This window comes from Nerophis lumbriciformis, linkage group LG01 (assembly GCF_033978685.3).
Source record: "Nerophis lumbriciformis linkage group LG01, RoL_Nlum_v2.1, whole genome shotgun sequence".
Lineage (NCBI taxonomy): Eukaryota > Metazoa > Chordata > Actinopteri > Syngnathiformes > Syngnathidae > Nerophis > Nerophis lumbriciformis.
The window spans coordinates 113,895-132,500 of record NC_084548.2 but is presented as its reverse complement, the minus strand read 5'-3'; the positions used below and the strand labels follow the sequence as shown (position 1 = coordinate 132,500).

Genomic DNA, 18,606 nt, shown 5'->3' with positions numbered 1-18,606 from the left:
TATATTTAAAAAAAAAGATCAGATGAAAAAGGTATCCTGTAAAGAATCAGTCAAATAAAACAAAGTTCAAAATAAAATAGAGAGTATAATTAATGTGTATTAATTTAATTAACTATTGAATTAATTGTCTCAAAGCAATGATTGGACTAAATTCTGCTAGCCCCGCTCACCAACTTTGACGGTTTTTGAAAGATAAAATAATAACGAGGCACTGGCACATGTTCATTACATTTAAACCATGAAATCACTAGTTTAATCCTGAAATAATTAATCAAATCATGAAATAATACGAGTAATAATTAATTCAATATTGAAATAATTAAGTAAATAATTAAATGTTCTTTTAAATTAAATAAATTGAGACATTAATTAATTTCATTCCAGTTATAATGAATTGAACATTGAAGTAATTACTAAAAGATACTTTATATCTATTTATCTAATTTTGTCCAATTCCTGCTAGCCCCGCCCACTGACTTTGACGGAAATAATTAATAAAATCATGAAATCAATAAATAATTGAATATTGAAAAAATATATATAAATGGTTAAATAATTAAATGTACTTTTACATTAAATAAATGAATGACATTGAACACATTTATGTACTTTATTCCAATTATAATGAATTAATGTCACATTGAAGTGATTATTTAAAGATATATTCATTTATGAAATTTTGCCTCATTTCTGCTCGGATAAAATACAATCATGACAGAGGATCATTAGATATAATTAAATAAATCACTGTATCATGAAATTAAATTGTAAAATAATAAAATACAAAATTTACTAAATAATTTAATTACTTTACATGAATGACATTCAACACATGTATGTATTTTATTCCAAATATGACAAAAACATGTCGCAGTGAAGCAATTACTAAAAGATATCGTCATTATTTATTTAATTATGACCTGTTTTTGCTAGCCCCGCCCACCAACTTTGACGGCTTTTGAAAGATAAAATCACCAAGCGCTGACACAAAATCATTAGATCATTAAATAAATCATTACATCATGAAATCACTCATTTAATCATGAAATAATGACATTGATAATTAATTAAATATTGAAATAATAACCTAAATAATAAAATGTACTTTTACATTAAATATTGACATTGAACACATGTACTGTGTGTACTATATTCCAATTATAATGAACTAATGTCACATTGAAGTAATATATTTATTTATATATATTTAATTAATTTTGTCCCATTTCTGCTAAGATAAAATCAAATCATGACGCACTGGCACAGAATCATTAGATAATTAAAACAACCATTATATCATGAAATCACTCATTAAATTGTGAAATAATTAAATCATGAAATAATAAAATGTATAATAACAACTAATGAATAATAATATTTATTTATAGAATTTTGCCTCATTTCTGCTAAGATAAAATAAAATCATGACACTGACACAGAATCATTAGATCATTAAAACAATCATTATATCATGAAATCACTCATTAATTTGTGAAATAATTAATTAAATAATAAAATGTACAATAACTAATAAATAATAATATTTATTTAATTTTGTCGCATTTCTGCGAGCAGAAAATCAAATCATGACACACCGACACAGGATCATTAGATAATTAAATTATAAATTTGATCATGAAATCACTAATCAAATCGTCCATCCATCCATCCATCTTCTTTCGCTTATCTGAGGTCAAAATATGAAATAATTAAATCATGAAATGATGGCGGGAGCTGCCATGCAAGGCGCTAACCACCACCCATCAGGAGCAAGGGTGAAGTGTCTTGCTCAAGGACACGACGGATGTGACGAGGTTGTTAGAAGGTGGGGATCGAACCAGGAACCCTCAGGTTGCTGACACGGCCACTCTCCCAACTGCGCCACGCCGTCCCCAATAATAACTAATAAATGATCATATTTATTTATTGAATTTTGTCCCATTTCTGCCAGAATAAAATCATGACGCTCTGACACAGAATCATTACATAATTGAATACATTTTATCATGAAATCACTCATTAAAGCGTGAAATTATTAATTTAATCATGAAATGATAAAATGTATAATAATACCTAATAAATAATATTTATTTCTTGAATTTTGTCCCATTTCTGTGAGAATAAAATAAAATCATGACACACTGAGACAGAATCATTAGATAATTAAATAATACATTTTATCATGAAATCACTCATTAAATCGTGAAATTATTAATTTAATCATGAAATGATAAAATGTATAATACCTAATAAATAATATTTATTTCTTGAATTTTGTCCCATTTCTGTGACAATAAAATCAAATCATGACACAATGACACAGAATCATTACATAATTAAATAATACATTTTATGATGAAATCACTCATTAAATCATGAAATTATTAATTGACTCATGAAATAATAAAATGTATAATAATACCTAATAAATAATATTTATTTCTTGAATTTTGTCCCATTTCTGTGACAATAAAATAAAATCATGACACAGAATCATTACATAATTAAATAATACATTTTATCATGAAATCACTCATTAAATCATGAAATTATTAATTGAATCATGAAATAATAAAATGTATAATAATACCTAATAAATAATATTTATTTCTTGAATTCTGTCCCATTTTTGTGACAATAAAATAAAATCATGACACAGAATCATTACATAATTAAATAATACATTTGATCATGAAATCACTCATTGAATCATGAAATTATTAATTGACTCATGAAATAATAAAATGTGTAATAATACCTAATATATAATATTTATTTCTTGAATTTTGTCCCATTTCTGTGAGAATAAAATCAAAGCATGACACAGACACAGAATCATTAGATAATTAATTAATACATTTTATCATGAAATCACTCATTAAATCATGAAACATTAAATTAATTGATTAAATATTGAATAATGACTTTTACGTTGAATAAATTATTGACATAGTTTATTCCAATTCCAATAAATAAATGTGGCAGTGAAGTAGTTGCTAAAGGATGTATTTATTTACTTATTTACTTCATTTGTCCCATTTGACCTTCCGTTAAAAAACAAAGTAGAAATGTCAAATAATTGTGTGTCAGATTCCAGACAGCATAGGTTAAGGCAGCAGTGTGTTGTGTTGTCGCACACCATGGCTTGAAATACACACAAGCAGCATCCTGTGGGCACGCACACACACGCACGCACACACACACACTCTGCACACACACACACACACACGCGCACTTAAATGAAATAAATAGTTACAAAGTAGGATACATGGGAGGAAAAGATTTGAGCGCCAAGCATCCATCATCCAGCCAATCAGGACGCAGCGTGACAGTCATCAAAGATCAAAGGTCAGCCGGGACACCAGCAGGACTTACTCTGGCCGTACTGACCGTACTGGTAGTCCACGCCGTAGTTGGCGGCGCCGTATGTGGGCGGGCAGTAGGACTGCGAGGACGCCAGGCTGTCCGCCGTCTTGACGGACGCCTCCGTGGAGCGCTGGACGGCGGCGGGGGCCGACGGGGGGGCCTCCAGCATGGCGTGGAGCGGCGACACGGAGAAGTCGTGTTGCGGCTGCGAGGAAACGCCGCTCGGGTTGCTCAGGATGCTCATCACCTGCAGACGCACCAGCAGGGGACGTTAATAATATAAGACATAATAGAATATATCTGTATATAAATTATTCTGTACACATATTATGTACAGGTAAAAGCCAGTAAATTAGAATATTTTGAAAAACTTGATTTATTTCAGTAATTGCATTCAAAAGGTGTAACTTGTACATTATATTTATTCATTGCACACAGACTGATGCATTCAAATGTTTATTTCATTTAATTTTGATGATTTGAAGTGGCAACAAATGAAAATCCAAAATTCCGTGTGTCACAAAATTAGAATATTACTTAAGGCTAATACAAAAAAGGGATTTTTAGAAATGTTGGCCAACTGAAAAGTATGAAAATGAAAAATATGAGCATGTACAATACTCAATACTTGGTTGGAGCTCCTTTTGCCTCAATTACTGCGTTAATGCGGCGTGGCATGGAGTCGATGAGTTTCTGGCACTGCTCAGGTGTTATGAGAGCCCAGGTTGCTCTGATAGTGGCCTTCAACTCTTCTGCGTTTTTGGCTCTGGCATTCTGCATCTTCCTTTTCACAATACCCCACAGATTTTCTATGGGGCTAAGGTCAGGGGAGTTGGCGGGCCAATTTAGAACAGAAATACCATGGTCCGTAAACCAGGCACGGGTAGATTTTGCGCTGTGTGCAGGCGCCAAGTCCTGTTGGAACTTGAAATCTCCATCTCCATAGAGCAGGTCAGCAGCAGGAAGCATGAAGTGCTCTAAAACTTGCTGGTAGACGGCTGCGTTGACCCTGGATCTCAGGAAACAGAGTGGACCGACACCAGCAGATGACATGGCACCCCAAACCATCACTGATGGTGGAAACTTTACACTAGACTTCAGGCAACGTGGCTCCTGTGCCTCTCCTGTCTTCCTCCAGACTCTGGGACCTCGATTTCCAAAGGAAATGCAAAATTTGCATGGTTGGGTGATGGTTTGGGGTGCCATGTCATCTGCTGGTGTCGGTCCACTCTGTTTCCTGAGATCCAGGGTCAACGCAGCCGTCTACCAGCAAGTTTTAGAGCACTTCATGCTTCCTGCTGCTGACCTGCTCTATGGAGATGGAGATTTCAAGTTCCAACAGGACTTGGCGCCTGCACACAGCGCAAAATCTACCCGTGCCTGGTTTACGGACCATGGTATTTCTGTTCTAAATTGGCCCGCCAACTCCCCTGACCTTAGCCCCATAGAAAATCTGTGGGGTATTGTGAAAAGGAAGATGCAGAATGCCAGACCCAAAAACGCAGAAGAGTTGAAGGCCACTATCAGAGCAACCTGGGCAGTGTTATAACAAGTCATAACACCTGAGCAGTGCCAGAAACTCATCGACTCCATGCCACGCCGCATTAACGCAGTAATTGAGGCAAAAGGAGCTCCAACCAAGTATTGAGTATTGTACATGCTCATATTTTTCATTTTCATACTTTTCAGTTGGCCAACATTTCTAAAAATCCCTTTTTTGTATTAGCCTTAAGTAATATTCTAATTTTGTGACACACGGAATTTTGGATTTTCATTTGTTGCCACTTCAAATCATCAAAATTAAATGAAATAAACATTTGAATGCATCAGTCTGTGTGCAATGAATAAATATAATGTACAAGTTACACCTTTTGAATGCAATTACTGAAATAAATCAAGTTTTCCAAAATATTCTAATTTACTGGCTTTTACCTGTATATATATATATATATAGCTAGGATTCACTGAAAGTCAAGTATTTCTTATATATATATATATATATATATATATATATATATATATATATATATATATATATATATAAGAAATACTTGACTTTCAGTGAATCCTAGGTATATATATATATATATATATATATATATATATATATATATATATATATATATATATATATATATAAAAACCACGCCCCCCACCCCCCACCTCCCGAAATCGGAGGTCTCAAGGTTGGCAAGTATGTATTTTATATTTATGTATGGAAAGTATTTTTTAGGCAGGAATTCTTATTTACATATTATTGAGTCGCATCACTGTAATTTTCAAGTAACACATTTGTTGTACTGTAATTTATTTTATACGGTCCCACATTTCGTTCCTATCTATTGTTTCCGTGGGACCGAATAGGGAACGGACCGGGGGGGGGGGGAGAAAAAAAAGCGGGAGACGGGAAAAGATGGCCGTGTGTGTGAAATAAAGTGGAGTCAAGTGTGTCCTGCCTTCCTGGTACTTTTGCAAGGAAGACAACAAAACTATCTTCTTAACAACTCAACTTTAACACACAGCCGTCGAAGTTGGTGAGAGACCAAAATATTAAGGTTACGCTACCTTTTGGGAGGAGCGCTTGCTTTGCTCACCCTCACCTGGGTGCCTCATTGGAACGTTTAAAACATTTTTTTTTTTTTAAATCTGAGCTTCTTTTTAACATCATTTGATTATCAACACGACGCCATAATTCCTCACATCGGCGCCACGCTGTTCGATATTTATCGTCGAGTAGTGTTTTTTTTTTAAGTTGTTATTTTCCAGGCAAGTAATCTTGGAGGCAGCATGTGCTTTTTATGGCGGTCTAAAAAAATACACGCTCATCCTTTTTGATTTGTTGACACTTGACAGCGTGCCCAGTCAAAGGGCTTACTGTAAATATATTCGTTTGAGCAGCGGAGCAGATTAATGTTGACTTTCAGCCTCAACACGCTGCAAACTGCGTGGGCTGTGGAAGGTTGGCAGCAGGGAGGGACCAACAATCTTTTCATGGCCCTTCACTCTTACCTGGTTCTGGGCGATAAAGGGATATCGATGTGTATCGCCGGAGACGCGTCATCCGTATCGATATAAACAATGCGTTCGTTAAAACGTTTAACATGTTCTCTAGTGATGGGTCCGGCAACACCGATGCATCGGCGCATGCGTCGAGCTCATAGAGCAAAACCCTGTGTCGGTTTTAGAAAGTCACGTGACCGATCATGAGCTGTTTTGGTCACGTGACCGATACGCCAACTGTGTCGCCTCCTCTGTGCCCTGTGAGCGGCTCTTTTCTACAGCCCGAGAAATAATAACTAAGAAGAGAAATCGTCTAAAATGTAATACGTCGGAAAAACTTTTTTTTTTTTAATAAAAATGTGTAAAAAAATAAAATTAAAACAATTCCCAGTCCACAATCATCCACAACACGTTCTCTTAGATTTCCATGTTATGATACATGTTCACATTATTTATTGACTGTATCTAAAAAAGATAAAAATATATTTTTTATTTAAATGAAGATATGAAATAATCCTAAATGAAATACAATGACTTGGTTTATATTATTGTATATACTAGGGCAGGGGTCACCAACGCGGTGCCCGCGGTCACCAGGTAGCCCGTAAGGACCAGTTCACACCTGTTCTAAAAATAGCTCAAAAGAGCAGCACTTACCAGTGAGCAGTCTCTATTTTTTTTTTAATTTTATTTATTTACTAGCAAGCTGGTCTCGCTTTGCTCGACATTTTTAATTCTAAAAGAGACAAAACTCAAATAGAATTTGAAAATCCAAGAAAATATTTTAAAGACTTGGTCTTCACTTGGAATAAGCGGTAGAAAATGGATGGATGGATGGGTCTTCACTTGTTTAAATAAATTCATTTATTTTTTACTTTGCTTCTTATTACTTTTAGAGAAAAAATACAACCTTAAAAATTATTTTAGGATTTTTAAACAAATATACCTTTTTACCTTTTAAATTTCTTCCTCTTCTTTCCTGACAATTTAAATCAATGTTCAAGTAAATTTTTTTTTTTTTTTAATTGTAAAGAATAATAAATATTTTAGCTTCTGGTTTTTCGACGAAGAATATTTGTGAAACATTTCTTCAAACTTACTATGATTAAAATTCATAAAAATGATTCTGGCAAATCTAGAAAATCTGTAGAATCAAATTTAAATCTTATTTCAAAGTATTTTGAATTTCTTTTAAAAATTTTGTCCTGGAAAATCTAGAAGAAATACTGATTTGTCTTTGTTAGAAATATATATTTGTTAAATATTCTAACAAAGTGCAGATTGGATTTTAACCAATTTAAAACATGTCATCAAAATTCTAAAATGTATCTTAATCAGGAAAAATGACTAATGATGTTCCATAAATTCTTTTTAAAATTTTTTCAAAAAGATTCAAATAAGCTAGTTTTTCTCTTCTTTTTGTCAGTTGAATTTTGAATTTTAAAGAGTCGAAATTGGGGATAAACTATGTTTCAAAATTTTATTTTAAATTTTTTCGTGTTTTCTCCTCTTTTAAACCGTTCAATTAAGTGTTTTTTTCATCATTTATTCTCCACAAAAAACCTTCCGTAAAAGGAAAAAAAAATGTACGACGGAATGACAGACAGAAATACCCATTTTTTTATATATATAAATGTATTTATTTAGCTATTCTTGTTTAAATCACACTTACGTGTAACTTACAAATGACAATATATTTATTTATTTAAGTGTGTATCAAACTGGTAGCCCTTGGCATTAATCAGTACCCAAGAAGTAGTTTTTGGTTTCAAAAAGGTTGGTGACCCCTGTACTAGGGCATCAAATCAGTGTCAGTTGAGTCGGTCCATAGGTTGCCTGTAGGGATTTTTAATGTCCAGCAGATGTCAGTATTTAGTGACACAGTATCGACACAGTATCAATACAGTTTTGCAATGTGTCGAAACGCTTCATGACGCCTCATCAACCCATCACTAATGTTCTCTTCTTTGTCCGAAGAAACCAGAAGCAAGGTTGGTTGCATGAACAAAGACACGCCCTCCGGTGACCGGGCACGCAGGAAGTGATCACTGATCAGTGGGCGTGGCACGCTAACAGCCAATCAGGTAACAGTGTCAACTATACCTTTTTTGGTTGATTCTTTGCGTGGAGTGAGAAGAGAAAGTAAAAATGAAGAAATTGTGGATAAAAGAGGAAAAGTCACCTGGACAGTATGGTATTTTTTTTGGATTATTATTTTTTTTTAAAGGGACCGTAGTCAGACCAATGTGGTGTGTACATGATGCAAGGCAAGACCGCTAATACCACACCACCTTAGCCACGCTCACCCTTTAGAGCAGGGGTGTACAAACCTTTTGACTGGGCCCGCATTGGGATTAAAAATAAATAAATAAATAAATTAAAAAAATAAAAAATACATATATATATATATATATATATATATATATATATATATATATATATATATATATATATATATATATATATATATAATTAGTGTTGTCCCGATACCAATATTTTGGTACCGGTACTAAAATTATTTCGATACTTTTCTAAATAAAGGGGACCACAAAAAATTTAATTATTGTCTTTATTTGAACAACAAATTTTAGGGTACATTAAACATATGTTTCTTATTGTAAGTTTGTCCTTAAATAAAATAGTGAAAATACTAGACAACTTGTCTTTTAGTAGTAAGTAAACAATCAAAGACTCCTAATTAGTCTGCTGACGTATGCAGTAACATATTGTGTCATTTTCCATTCTATTATTTTGTCAAAATTATGAAGGACAAGTGGTAGAAAATGGATTATTAATCTACTTGTTCATTGACTGTTAATATCTGCTTACTTGCTCTTTTAACATGTTCTATCTACACTTCTGTTAAAATGTAATAATCACTTATTCTTCTCTTCTTTGAATGCTTTACATTAGTTTTGGATGATACCACACATTTAGGTATGGATGTGATACCAAGTAGTTACAGGATCATACATTGGTCATATTCAAAGTCCTCATGTGTCCAGGGAATTATTTCCTGAGTTTATAAACTAATATATTTTTTTTTTTAAACGAAAGATGTTGTGATGCCAAAAAATATCGACGTAATCATAGTAGTATCGACGAGATACACTCTTGTACTTGGTATCATTACAGTGGATGTCAGGTGTAGATTGCTGTGTATTGTTTTGTTGGATTGATTAATTAAAAAAAATAAACAATCGATTTTTTAAAAATGAGAATCGATTCTGAATCGCACAACGTGAGAATCGCGATTAGAAGCGGCGATGACCAAGAAGAACGCGGAGTTGGAATATAATTACAACATTTTATGTACATATTTATATACAGATTTGAACAATTAGTGATTCACTGAAATATATTTATTAATTGTGGTTCTTACAAAAAATATATCTTATAAAATATAAAAGCTAAAATGTCTCTTAAAGCTCTGCCCCTTTAATTAGTGAATACTAAATAATTTAACTTTAGCCTACTACTACAACCATATTATTTACCAGCAACATGAAGTGAAACAGAGGCAGAGGTGTCCTGCCACAGTCAGTCAACCTCCTCCTCCTCCTCCTGCTGCTGCTGCTGAACAGGTCGCACCTGTGGTCCGAACTGTAGGCCTACCTCCTCTCCAAGTCGAGCCCTTTTCGGCCGTTGAAAATATTTTTCTATACTCATCTGTGTGAAGGAGTGAACATCCAACATTAGAATTTATTACTAACGAGCAGAAGCGCTCTATGTACAGTGCCGTCTAACCTTAAGCGGCAGCAGCTCAACACATGCAGGGTTCAACGTTAAGGTTTTTTTCTACTTGCCTGACTTCTCAAATCTACTTGCCCCAATATTTTTACTTGTCCTGCCTAGGTTTTTTTCTGGCTGTGTAGTGCTCATGGCTTATATCTTAATAGAATCCTTCCCGTTGACTATTTACAACACTACACAGTATTTATTATTATTATTATTATTATTATCTATAATTGCATTTAAATGGCATTGCATACATGTAAAATTAAATGCTATTTCACATTATTTGACCAGTAGCAGTTACACTCATCTGAACAGGTCAGCCACCTGTTTAAAGCCCAATCACAGTTGAAATCTTGAAATGAAGGGTCTTTAATGGCCAAAACATTAACCTGGACAACATTTTAACAGCTGGTTGGCTCAGATTTTATTATTTTCATTGCATTCACATGCTGCAGTGGACAGTGGACAATTTAGCTTCAGTCCATGTGTGTTTATTGACAACATGGTTATAACCTGGACACGTTAGCTCGTCGGTATTGTAACACGTGACTGTTACTACGAGCGTCTGCCCTGGGCCACGAGTCAAACAGCGGCGGTGTTAATGAAGCAGCGTCAGGCTGCTCACCGTCAGTGAAACGCTCGGTGAAATCACGGATTAACGTTAAATATATGACGAGCCGCGAGCGATGCAGCTATAACCTATCTACTAGTGATGGGTTGATGAGGCGTCATGAAGCGTTTCGACACATTGCAAAACTGTATTGATACTGCGTCGATACTGTGTCACTAAATACTGACATCTGCTGGACATTAAAAATCCCTACAGGCAACCTATGGACCGACTCAACTGACACTGATTTTATGACCTAGTACAGTGGTTCTCAAATGGGGGTACGCGAACCCCAGGGGGTACTTGAAGGTATGCCAAGGGGTACGTGAGATTTTTAAAAAATATTCTAAAAATAGCAACAATTCAAAAATCCTTTATATATTTATTGAATAATACTTCAACAAAATATGAATGTAAGTTCATATACTCAGTGAAGCACAAGCTCAGGTTTGTCACTAAAATGTCTGTCAAAAAGAAGTGTGGAAAGAAATGCAACAATGCAATATTCAGTGTTGACAGCTAGATTTTTTGTGGACATGTTCCATAAATATTGATGTTAAAGATTTATTTTTTTTGTGAAGAAATGTTTAGAATGAAGTTGATGAATCCAGATGGATCTCTAATACAATCCCCAAAGAGGGCACTTTAAGTTGATGATGACTTCTATGTGTAGAAATCTTTATTTATAATTGAATCACTTGTTTATTTTTCAACAAGTTTTTAGTTATTTTTATATCTTTTTTTTTTCAAATAGTTCAAGAAAGACCACTACAAATGAGCAATATTTTGCACTGATATATACAATTTAATAAATCAGAAACTGATGACATAGTGCTGTATTTTACTTCTTTATCTTTTTTTTTCCAACCAAAAATGCTTTGCTCTGATTAGGGGGTACTTGAATTAAAAAAAAAAAAATCACAGGGGGTACATTGCTGAAAAAAGGTTGAGAACCACTGACCTAGTATATACAATAATATAAACCAAGTCATTGTATTTCATTTAGGATTATTTCTTTACTTCATTTAAATAAAAATATATGTTTTGTCTTTTTTAGATACAGTCAATAAATAATGTGAACATGTATCATAACATGGAAATCTAAGAGAACGTGTTGTGAATGAGGATGCTTGTGGACCTGGAAATTATTATTTATTTATTTTTACACATTTTTATTTAAAAAAAAACAGTTTTTCCAACGTATTCAATTTTAGACGCTTTCTCTTCTTAGTTATTATTTCTCCGGCTGTAGAAAAGAGCCGCTCACAGGGCACAGAGGAGGCGTCCCATCACTACTATCTACCTATAACACCTGTAAAAATGAAGCAATGCTACCACGCTAGCAAGCGTTAGCTAGCCGGCTATGAGCCACCAAGCTGCTAACTGTCGCCAAAAGGCACCATTTAAGTTTTTTTCCCCATGGCATCCTGGATCAAGGCTTTCAGCAGCTTTTGGACGTTTGAGGTAGAAACGTAGGAAGCGCCATCATTATGAAAAGTAGCCGGCGAGTATTTTGATTCCTTCCGTCCCTCTTCTTCTTCTTCTTCTTCTTCTGGCCCACCAGGTGAATTAAGTGCTATTGGCGGAGTTACAATGCATAGTAGGCTACCGCCACCTACTGCACCGGAGGTGTAACTACAAGCAACATTCACAGACAGTCCCATTGCTTTTATGAGCGGTCGAGCGAGTCAAAAGCCGAAAAATCCATTTGTGGCGGACGTAATTCTTTCGTGGCGGGCCGCCACAAATAAATGAATGTGTGGGAAACACTGATGTTATATTTCTTATCTGAAAGTGAGTTTTTCTCTTTGCAAGGGATGTGTTTGATTTGACTTCGTGATTTGAGATACAAGTGAGCCAATTCAGCTCCTAAGTTGCATGATTTCGTACATGTTGTGTACAGCACACAAACACATGTGAGAGGGAGAGAGAGACATTTGGGGGAGGGGGTAATATGCGTGAAGAGGCCCACCTTATCTCAGGCCGACAGTTGTCTGGGAAGAGGCCTGAGCTGGTAGGCAGGCAGGCCTGGGGATATGGATCAAAGAGACAGAAGGAGGGAACCAAAGCAGCTCTGATCCCCCAACACTATTCTCGCTCGCTCGCTCGCCCTCACATCAAATAGCAGCCATTCCAATGCAGGCCACCAAATCTCTCACAACAAACCGGAGAGGAAATGCTTTTCTTTTTTTTTGACTTGTGTGACGTGTTGACGTTTTGGGGTCACTGTGGGAAAAGTCCTTGCACCTGTCGTTAGATCACCTGGATCAGGGGTGTCCGCAGCTCATCTTTGACTCAAAATACTATTACAAAAAAAACCAACAACCATGCAGGTAAAGTTGCAATGTTGACTCTAAAAACACAAAGCTGCCATGAAGGCCGTTTTCTTTCTTTAAAACTGTCATTGCTCCAAAAATAATAATGAATCAAAATCAATGTTGTTATGAATTATTGACTTATTCAATGCTTCAATTACTTCACATCAAATATTACACTTTGAAATATGATTCAGGGTAAATATTGCATATGTTGTGTTTTTGTCATAAAGAACAACATTTATATGACAAAAAGGGCAAAAGACAAACAAAAAAAACATAATTGACGGATAAATCTGAAGTTGATCTCGAGACGTAAGTGTTGAAAGTAAAAAAATAAAGTATGACTTTTATGAATGGGCCGTTTTGGACTCTGGGAATTTTGTGGGATTTTTCTTTAAAACTGTCATAGCTCCAAAAATAATAATGAATCAAAATCAATGTTGTTATGAATTATTGACTTATTCAATGCTTCAATTACTTCACATCACATATTACACTTTGAAATATTTTGGAGGGTAAAATATTGCATATTTTGTGTGTTTGCCATATAAAAAAAACCTAAGTTTTTAATGACAAAAAAAATCTTTGACTCAAAATACTATTACAAAAAAACAACAACCATGCAGGTAAAGTTGCAATGTTGACTCTAAAAACACAAAGCTGCCATGAAGGCTGTTTTCTTTCTTTAAAACTGTCATTGCTCCAAAAATAATAATGAATCAAAATCAATGTTGTTATGAATTATTGACTTATTCAATGCTTCAATTACTTCACATCAAGTATTACACTTTGAAATATGATTCGGGGTAAATATTGCATATGTTGTGTTTTTGTCATAAAGAACAACATTTATATGACAAAAAGGGCAAAAGACAAACAAAAAAAACATAATTGACAGATAAATCTGAAGTTGATCTCGAGACGTAAGTGTTGAAAGTAAAAAAATAAAGTATGACTTTTATGAATGGGCCGTTTTGGACTCTGGGAATTTTGTGGGATTTTTCTTTAAAACTGTCATAGCTCCAAAAATAATAATGAATCAAAATCAATGTTGTTATGAATTATTGACTTATTCAATGCTCCAATTACTTCACATCACATATTATACTTTGAAATATTTTGGAGGGGAAATAATGCATATTTTGTGTTTTTGCCATTTAAAAAGTATATGTTTTTGTTAACAAAAAGGGCATAAAAAAATAACATAAAATATTGTAAAAAACTATAATCAACAGATACATTTATCCAGATAGTTTGAGGTCTGAAAGTAAACAAAAACAAAAACGTGTATGACTTATTTGAACACTTTTATGAGTGGGGCCCTGAGGATTTTTTTAAACTGTCATTGCTCCAAAAATAATAATGTTGTTATGAATTATTGACTTATTCAATGCTTCAATTACTTCACATCAAATATTACACTTTGAAATATTTTGGGGGTAAAATATTGCATATTTTGTGTGTTTGCCTTATAAAAAACCCCTAAGTTTTTAATGACAAAAAGGGCATAAAACAAACAAACAAACATATTATTTACAGATAAATCTGAAGTTGATCTAGAGATTTAAGCAGTGAGAGTAAAAAAATAAAGTTTGACTTTTATGAGTGTGGGGTCCATTTGGACCGTGGGAATTTTGTGAGATTTTTCTTTAAAACTGTCATAGCTCCAAAAATAATAATGAATCAAAATCAATGTTGTTATGAATTATTGACTTATTCAATGCTTCAATTACTTCACATCACATATTACACTTTTAAATATTTTGGAGGGGAAATAATGCATATTTTGTGTTTTTGCCATTTAAAAAGTATATGTTTTTGTTAACAAAAAGGGCATAAAAAAATAACATAAAATATTGTAAAAACCTATAATCAACAGATACATTTATCCAGATAGTTTGAGGTCTGAAAGTAAACAAAAACAAAAACGTGTATGACTTATTTGAACACTTTTATGAGTGGGGCCCTGAGGATTTTTTTAAACTGTCATTGCTCCAAAAATAATAATGTTGTTATGAATTATTGACTTATTCAATGCTTCAATTACTTCACATCAAATATTACACTTTGAAATATTTTGGGGGTAAAATATTGCATATTTTGTGTGTTTGCCATATAAAAAAAACCTAAGTTTTTAATGACAAAAAGGGCATAAAACAAACAAACAAACATATTATTTACAGATAAATCTGAAGTTGATCTAGAGATTTAAACAGTGAGAGTAAAAAAAATAAAGTTTGACTTTTATGAGTGTGGGGTCCATTTGGACCGTGGGAATTTTGTGAGATTTTTCTTTAAAACTGTGATTGCTCCAAAAATAATAATGAATCAAAATCAATGTTGTTATGAATTATTGACTTATTCAATGCTTCAATTACTTCACATCAAATATTACACTTTGAAATATGATTCAGGGTAAATATTGCATATGTTGTGTTTTTGTCATAAAGAACAACATTTATATGACAAAAAGGGCAAAAGACAAACAAAAAAAACATAATTGACAGGTAAATCTGAAGTTGATCTCGAGACGTAAGTGTTGAAAGTAAAAAAAAATAAAGTATGACTTTTATGAATGGGCCGTTTTGGACTCTGGGAATTTTGTGGGATTTTTCTTTAAAACTGTCATAGCTCCAAAAATAATAATGAATCAAAATCAATGTTGTTATGAATTATTGACTTATTCAATGCTTCAATTACTTCACATCAAATATTACACTTGGAAATATTTTGGAGGGGAAATAATGCATATTTTGTGTTTTTGCCATTTAAAAAGTATATGTTTTTGTTAACAAAAAGGGCATAAAAAAATAACATTAAATATTGTAAAAAGCTATAATCAACAGATACATTTATCCAGATAGTTTGAGGTCTGAAAGTAAACAAAAACAAAAACGTGTATGACTTATTTGAACACTTTTATGAGTGGGGCCCTGAGGATTTTTTTAAACTGTCATTGCTCCAAAAATAATAATGTTGTTATGAATTATTGACTTATTCAATGCTTCAATTACTTCACATCAAATATTACACTTTGAAATTTGTTTTGGGGGAAACATTTGCATATTTTGTTTTTTTGCCCAAAAACACAAACAATGTTTTCAATGACATAAATGGAATTAACAAACAAAAACATTAAAAAAAAATTAAAAACTCATAATAGACAGATATATTTTAAGTCAATCTAGAGATCGAAAGTCTAAAAAAATAACAAGACTTTTATGCGTGGGGCCCTTATGGGTCCCTGGGGATTTTAGTGGCATTTTTTTTTTAACTGTCACTGAAATTAATAATAATAATAATAATATAATCAATCACATTATTGACCTACTAAAGGATCAAATTACCTCACATCAAATATTAATAATACTTTTATGTTTAAAACAGAGTTGTTGTTTTTTAACAAGATGTTATAAATATTTAAAAATGTTTTTTTTTTAATTTGCAGCTAGATCGCTTTATTGCCATCAAACATGATTTTTGAAGGAAAAAAAACACATAAGACTTACCGGTATTTTTAACATTTTTATGACTGACTACTTGAGGGAAGCCATATAGTTAAAACATATCTATATTAAGTGAAACATATCAAAATGGCCCCACGGGCTTTGATTTCTCAGTGTGGGGCCCTCAGTGGGGACTTACAAGACATAAATCACATTTTTGGGGGTAAAATATTGCATATTTTGTGTGTTTGCCATATAAAAAAAACCTAAGTTTTTAATGACAAAAAGGGCATAAAACAAACAAACAAACATATTATTTACAGATAAATCTGAAGTTGATCTAGAGATTTAAGCAGTGAGAGTAAAAAAATAAAATTTGACTTTTATGAGTGTGGGGTCCATTTGGACCGTGGGAATTTTGTGGGATTTTTCTTTACAACTGTGATTGCTCCAAAAATAATAATGAATCAAAATCAATGTTGTTATGAATTATTGACCTAATTAAGGCTCCAATTACTTCACATCAAATATTACGCTTTGAATTATTTTGGAGGGGAAATAATGCATATTTTGTGTTTTTGCAATTTAAAAAAAACATGTATGTTTTTGTTAAAAAAGGGCATAAAAATATAACAAAATATTGTAAAAACGTATAATCAACGGATACATTTGTCCAGAGAGTTTGAGCTCTGAAAGTGAACCAAAAAAAACCGTATATGACTTATTTTAACACTTTTATGAGTGGGGCTCTTTTGGGTCCCTGAGGATTTAAAAAAAGTTTTCTATAACAAAAAAGGAATAAAACAAACAAAAATAATAATAAAAACTTAAAATAGACGGATAGATTAAAAGTCAAAATAAATAATGCATGACTTATTTTAACGCTTTTTTGAGTGGGGCCTTGAGGATTTTAGTGAGATGTTTTTGAACAGTAATTGAAATAACAATGAGTCAAAAATCAATGTTATGAATTATTGACCTACTAAAGACTCCAGTTACTTCACATCAAATATTCTTTTTGTAAGGTTTTTTTTAGGGAAAATGTAGCATATTTTGTGTTTTGGACATTAAAAATCTAAGTTTTTTTTTGACAAAAACAAAAACATTATAAAAACTTATAATAGACGGATATATCTGAGGTCGATCTGGAGATTAAAAGTAAAAAAAAATAATGTATGACTTATTTGAACACTTTATGAGTGGGGCCCTTTTGGATCCCTGGGAATTTTAGGGGGATTTGTTGTAACTGTCATTGAAATAACAATGAATCAAAAATAAAAGTTAGGGGTCAGTGCGTCTGCCTCACAATACGAAGTTCCTGGGTTCGATCCTACGCTCTGGATCTTTCTGTATGGAGTTTGCATGTTCATTCATTTCATTTTTTTTTTTTCATTTATTTATTTATTTCAGGCAATGACATAAAGAAGAACAAGTTGACAAAACATAATAATATAAATTAATATAGTGCATGATTGTCCAGTTTTGCCTGACTGTGTGGGTTCTACTCCGGCTTCCTGTCACCTCCAAAGACATGCACCTGGGGATAGGCCCCTCCCACCTCTAAAGACATGCGCCTGGGGATAGGCCCCTCCCACCTCCAAAGACATGCACCTGGGGATAGGCCCCTCCCATTTCCAAAGACATGCACCTGGGGATAGGTTGATTGGCAACACTAAATGGTCCCTAGTGTGTGAATGTTGTCTGTCTATCAGTGTTGGCCCTGTGATGAGGTGGTGACTTGTCCAGGGTGTACCCCGCCTTCCGCCCGAATGCAGCTGAGATAGGCTCCATGGACAAGCGGTAGAAAATGGATGGATGGATGACTTATTGACCTACTAAAGGCTCCAAATACTTCACATCAAATATTCTAATTTGAATTTTTTTCCGGGGAAAACATTGCATGTTTTGAAATCTAAGTTTTCCATGACAAAAAGGAAATAAAACAAACAAAAACATTTAAAAAATAATAAAAACGTAATAATCGAATCTAAAGTCAATCGAGAGACTTAAAGTAAAAAAAATAATGTATGACTTATTTTTAACACTTTTTAAGTGGGGCCCTTATGGGTCCCCGAGAATTTTTAGTGGGATTTAAACAAAAAAATCTGTCATTAAAATAATAATGAAT

General features: G+C 33.4%; 1 protein-coding gene across 5 annotated transcripts in view; it reads right to left on the bottom strand.

Annotated features, from left to right (window-relative positions):
- LOC133615127 (paired box protein Pax-7-like) overlaps positions 1 to 18,606 on the bottom strand; it is a 132,573-nt gene that overhangs the window by 15,372 nt on the left and 98,595 nt on the right. For 4 of the 5 annotated variants that reach the window (XM_061973490.2, XM_061973502.2, XM_061973497.2 and 1 more), the window contains exon 8: positions 3,376 to 3,613. In XM_061973490.2, the coding sequence (XP_061829474.2) occupies positions 3,376 to 3,613 (238 nt within the window). The remainder of the gene's footprint in view (positions 1 to 3,375; positions 3,614 to 18,606) is intronic. The other variant, XM_072916387.1, reaches the window with a different exon arrangement.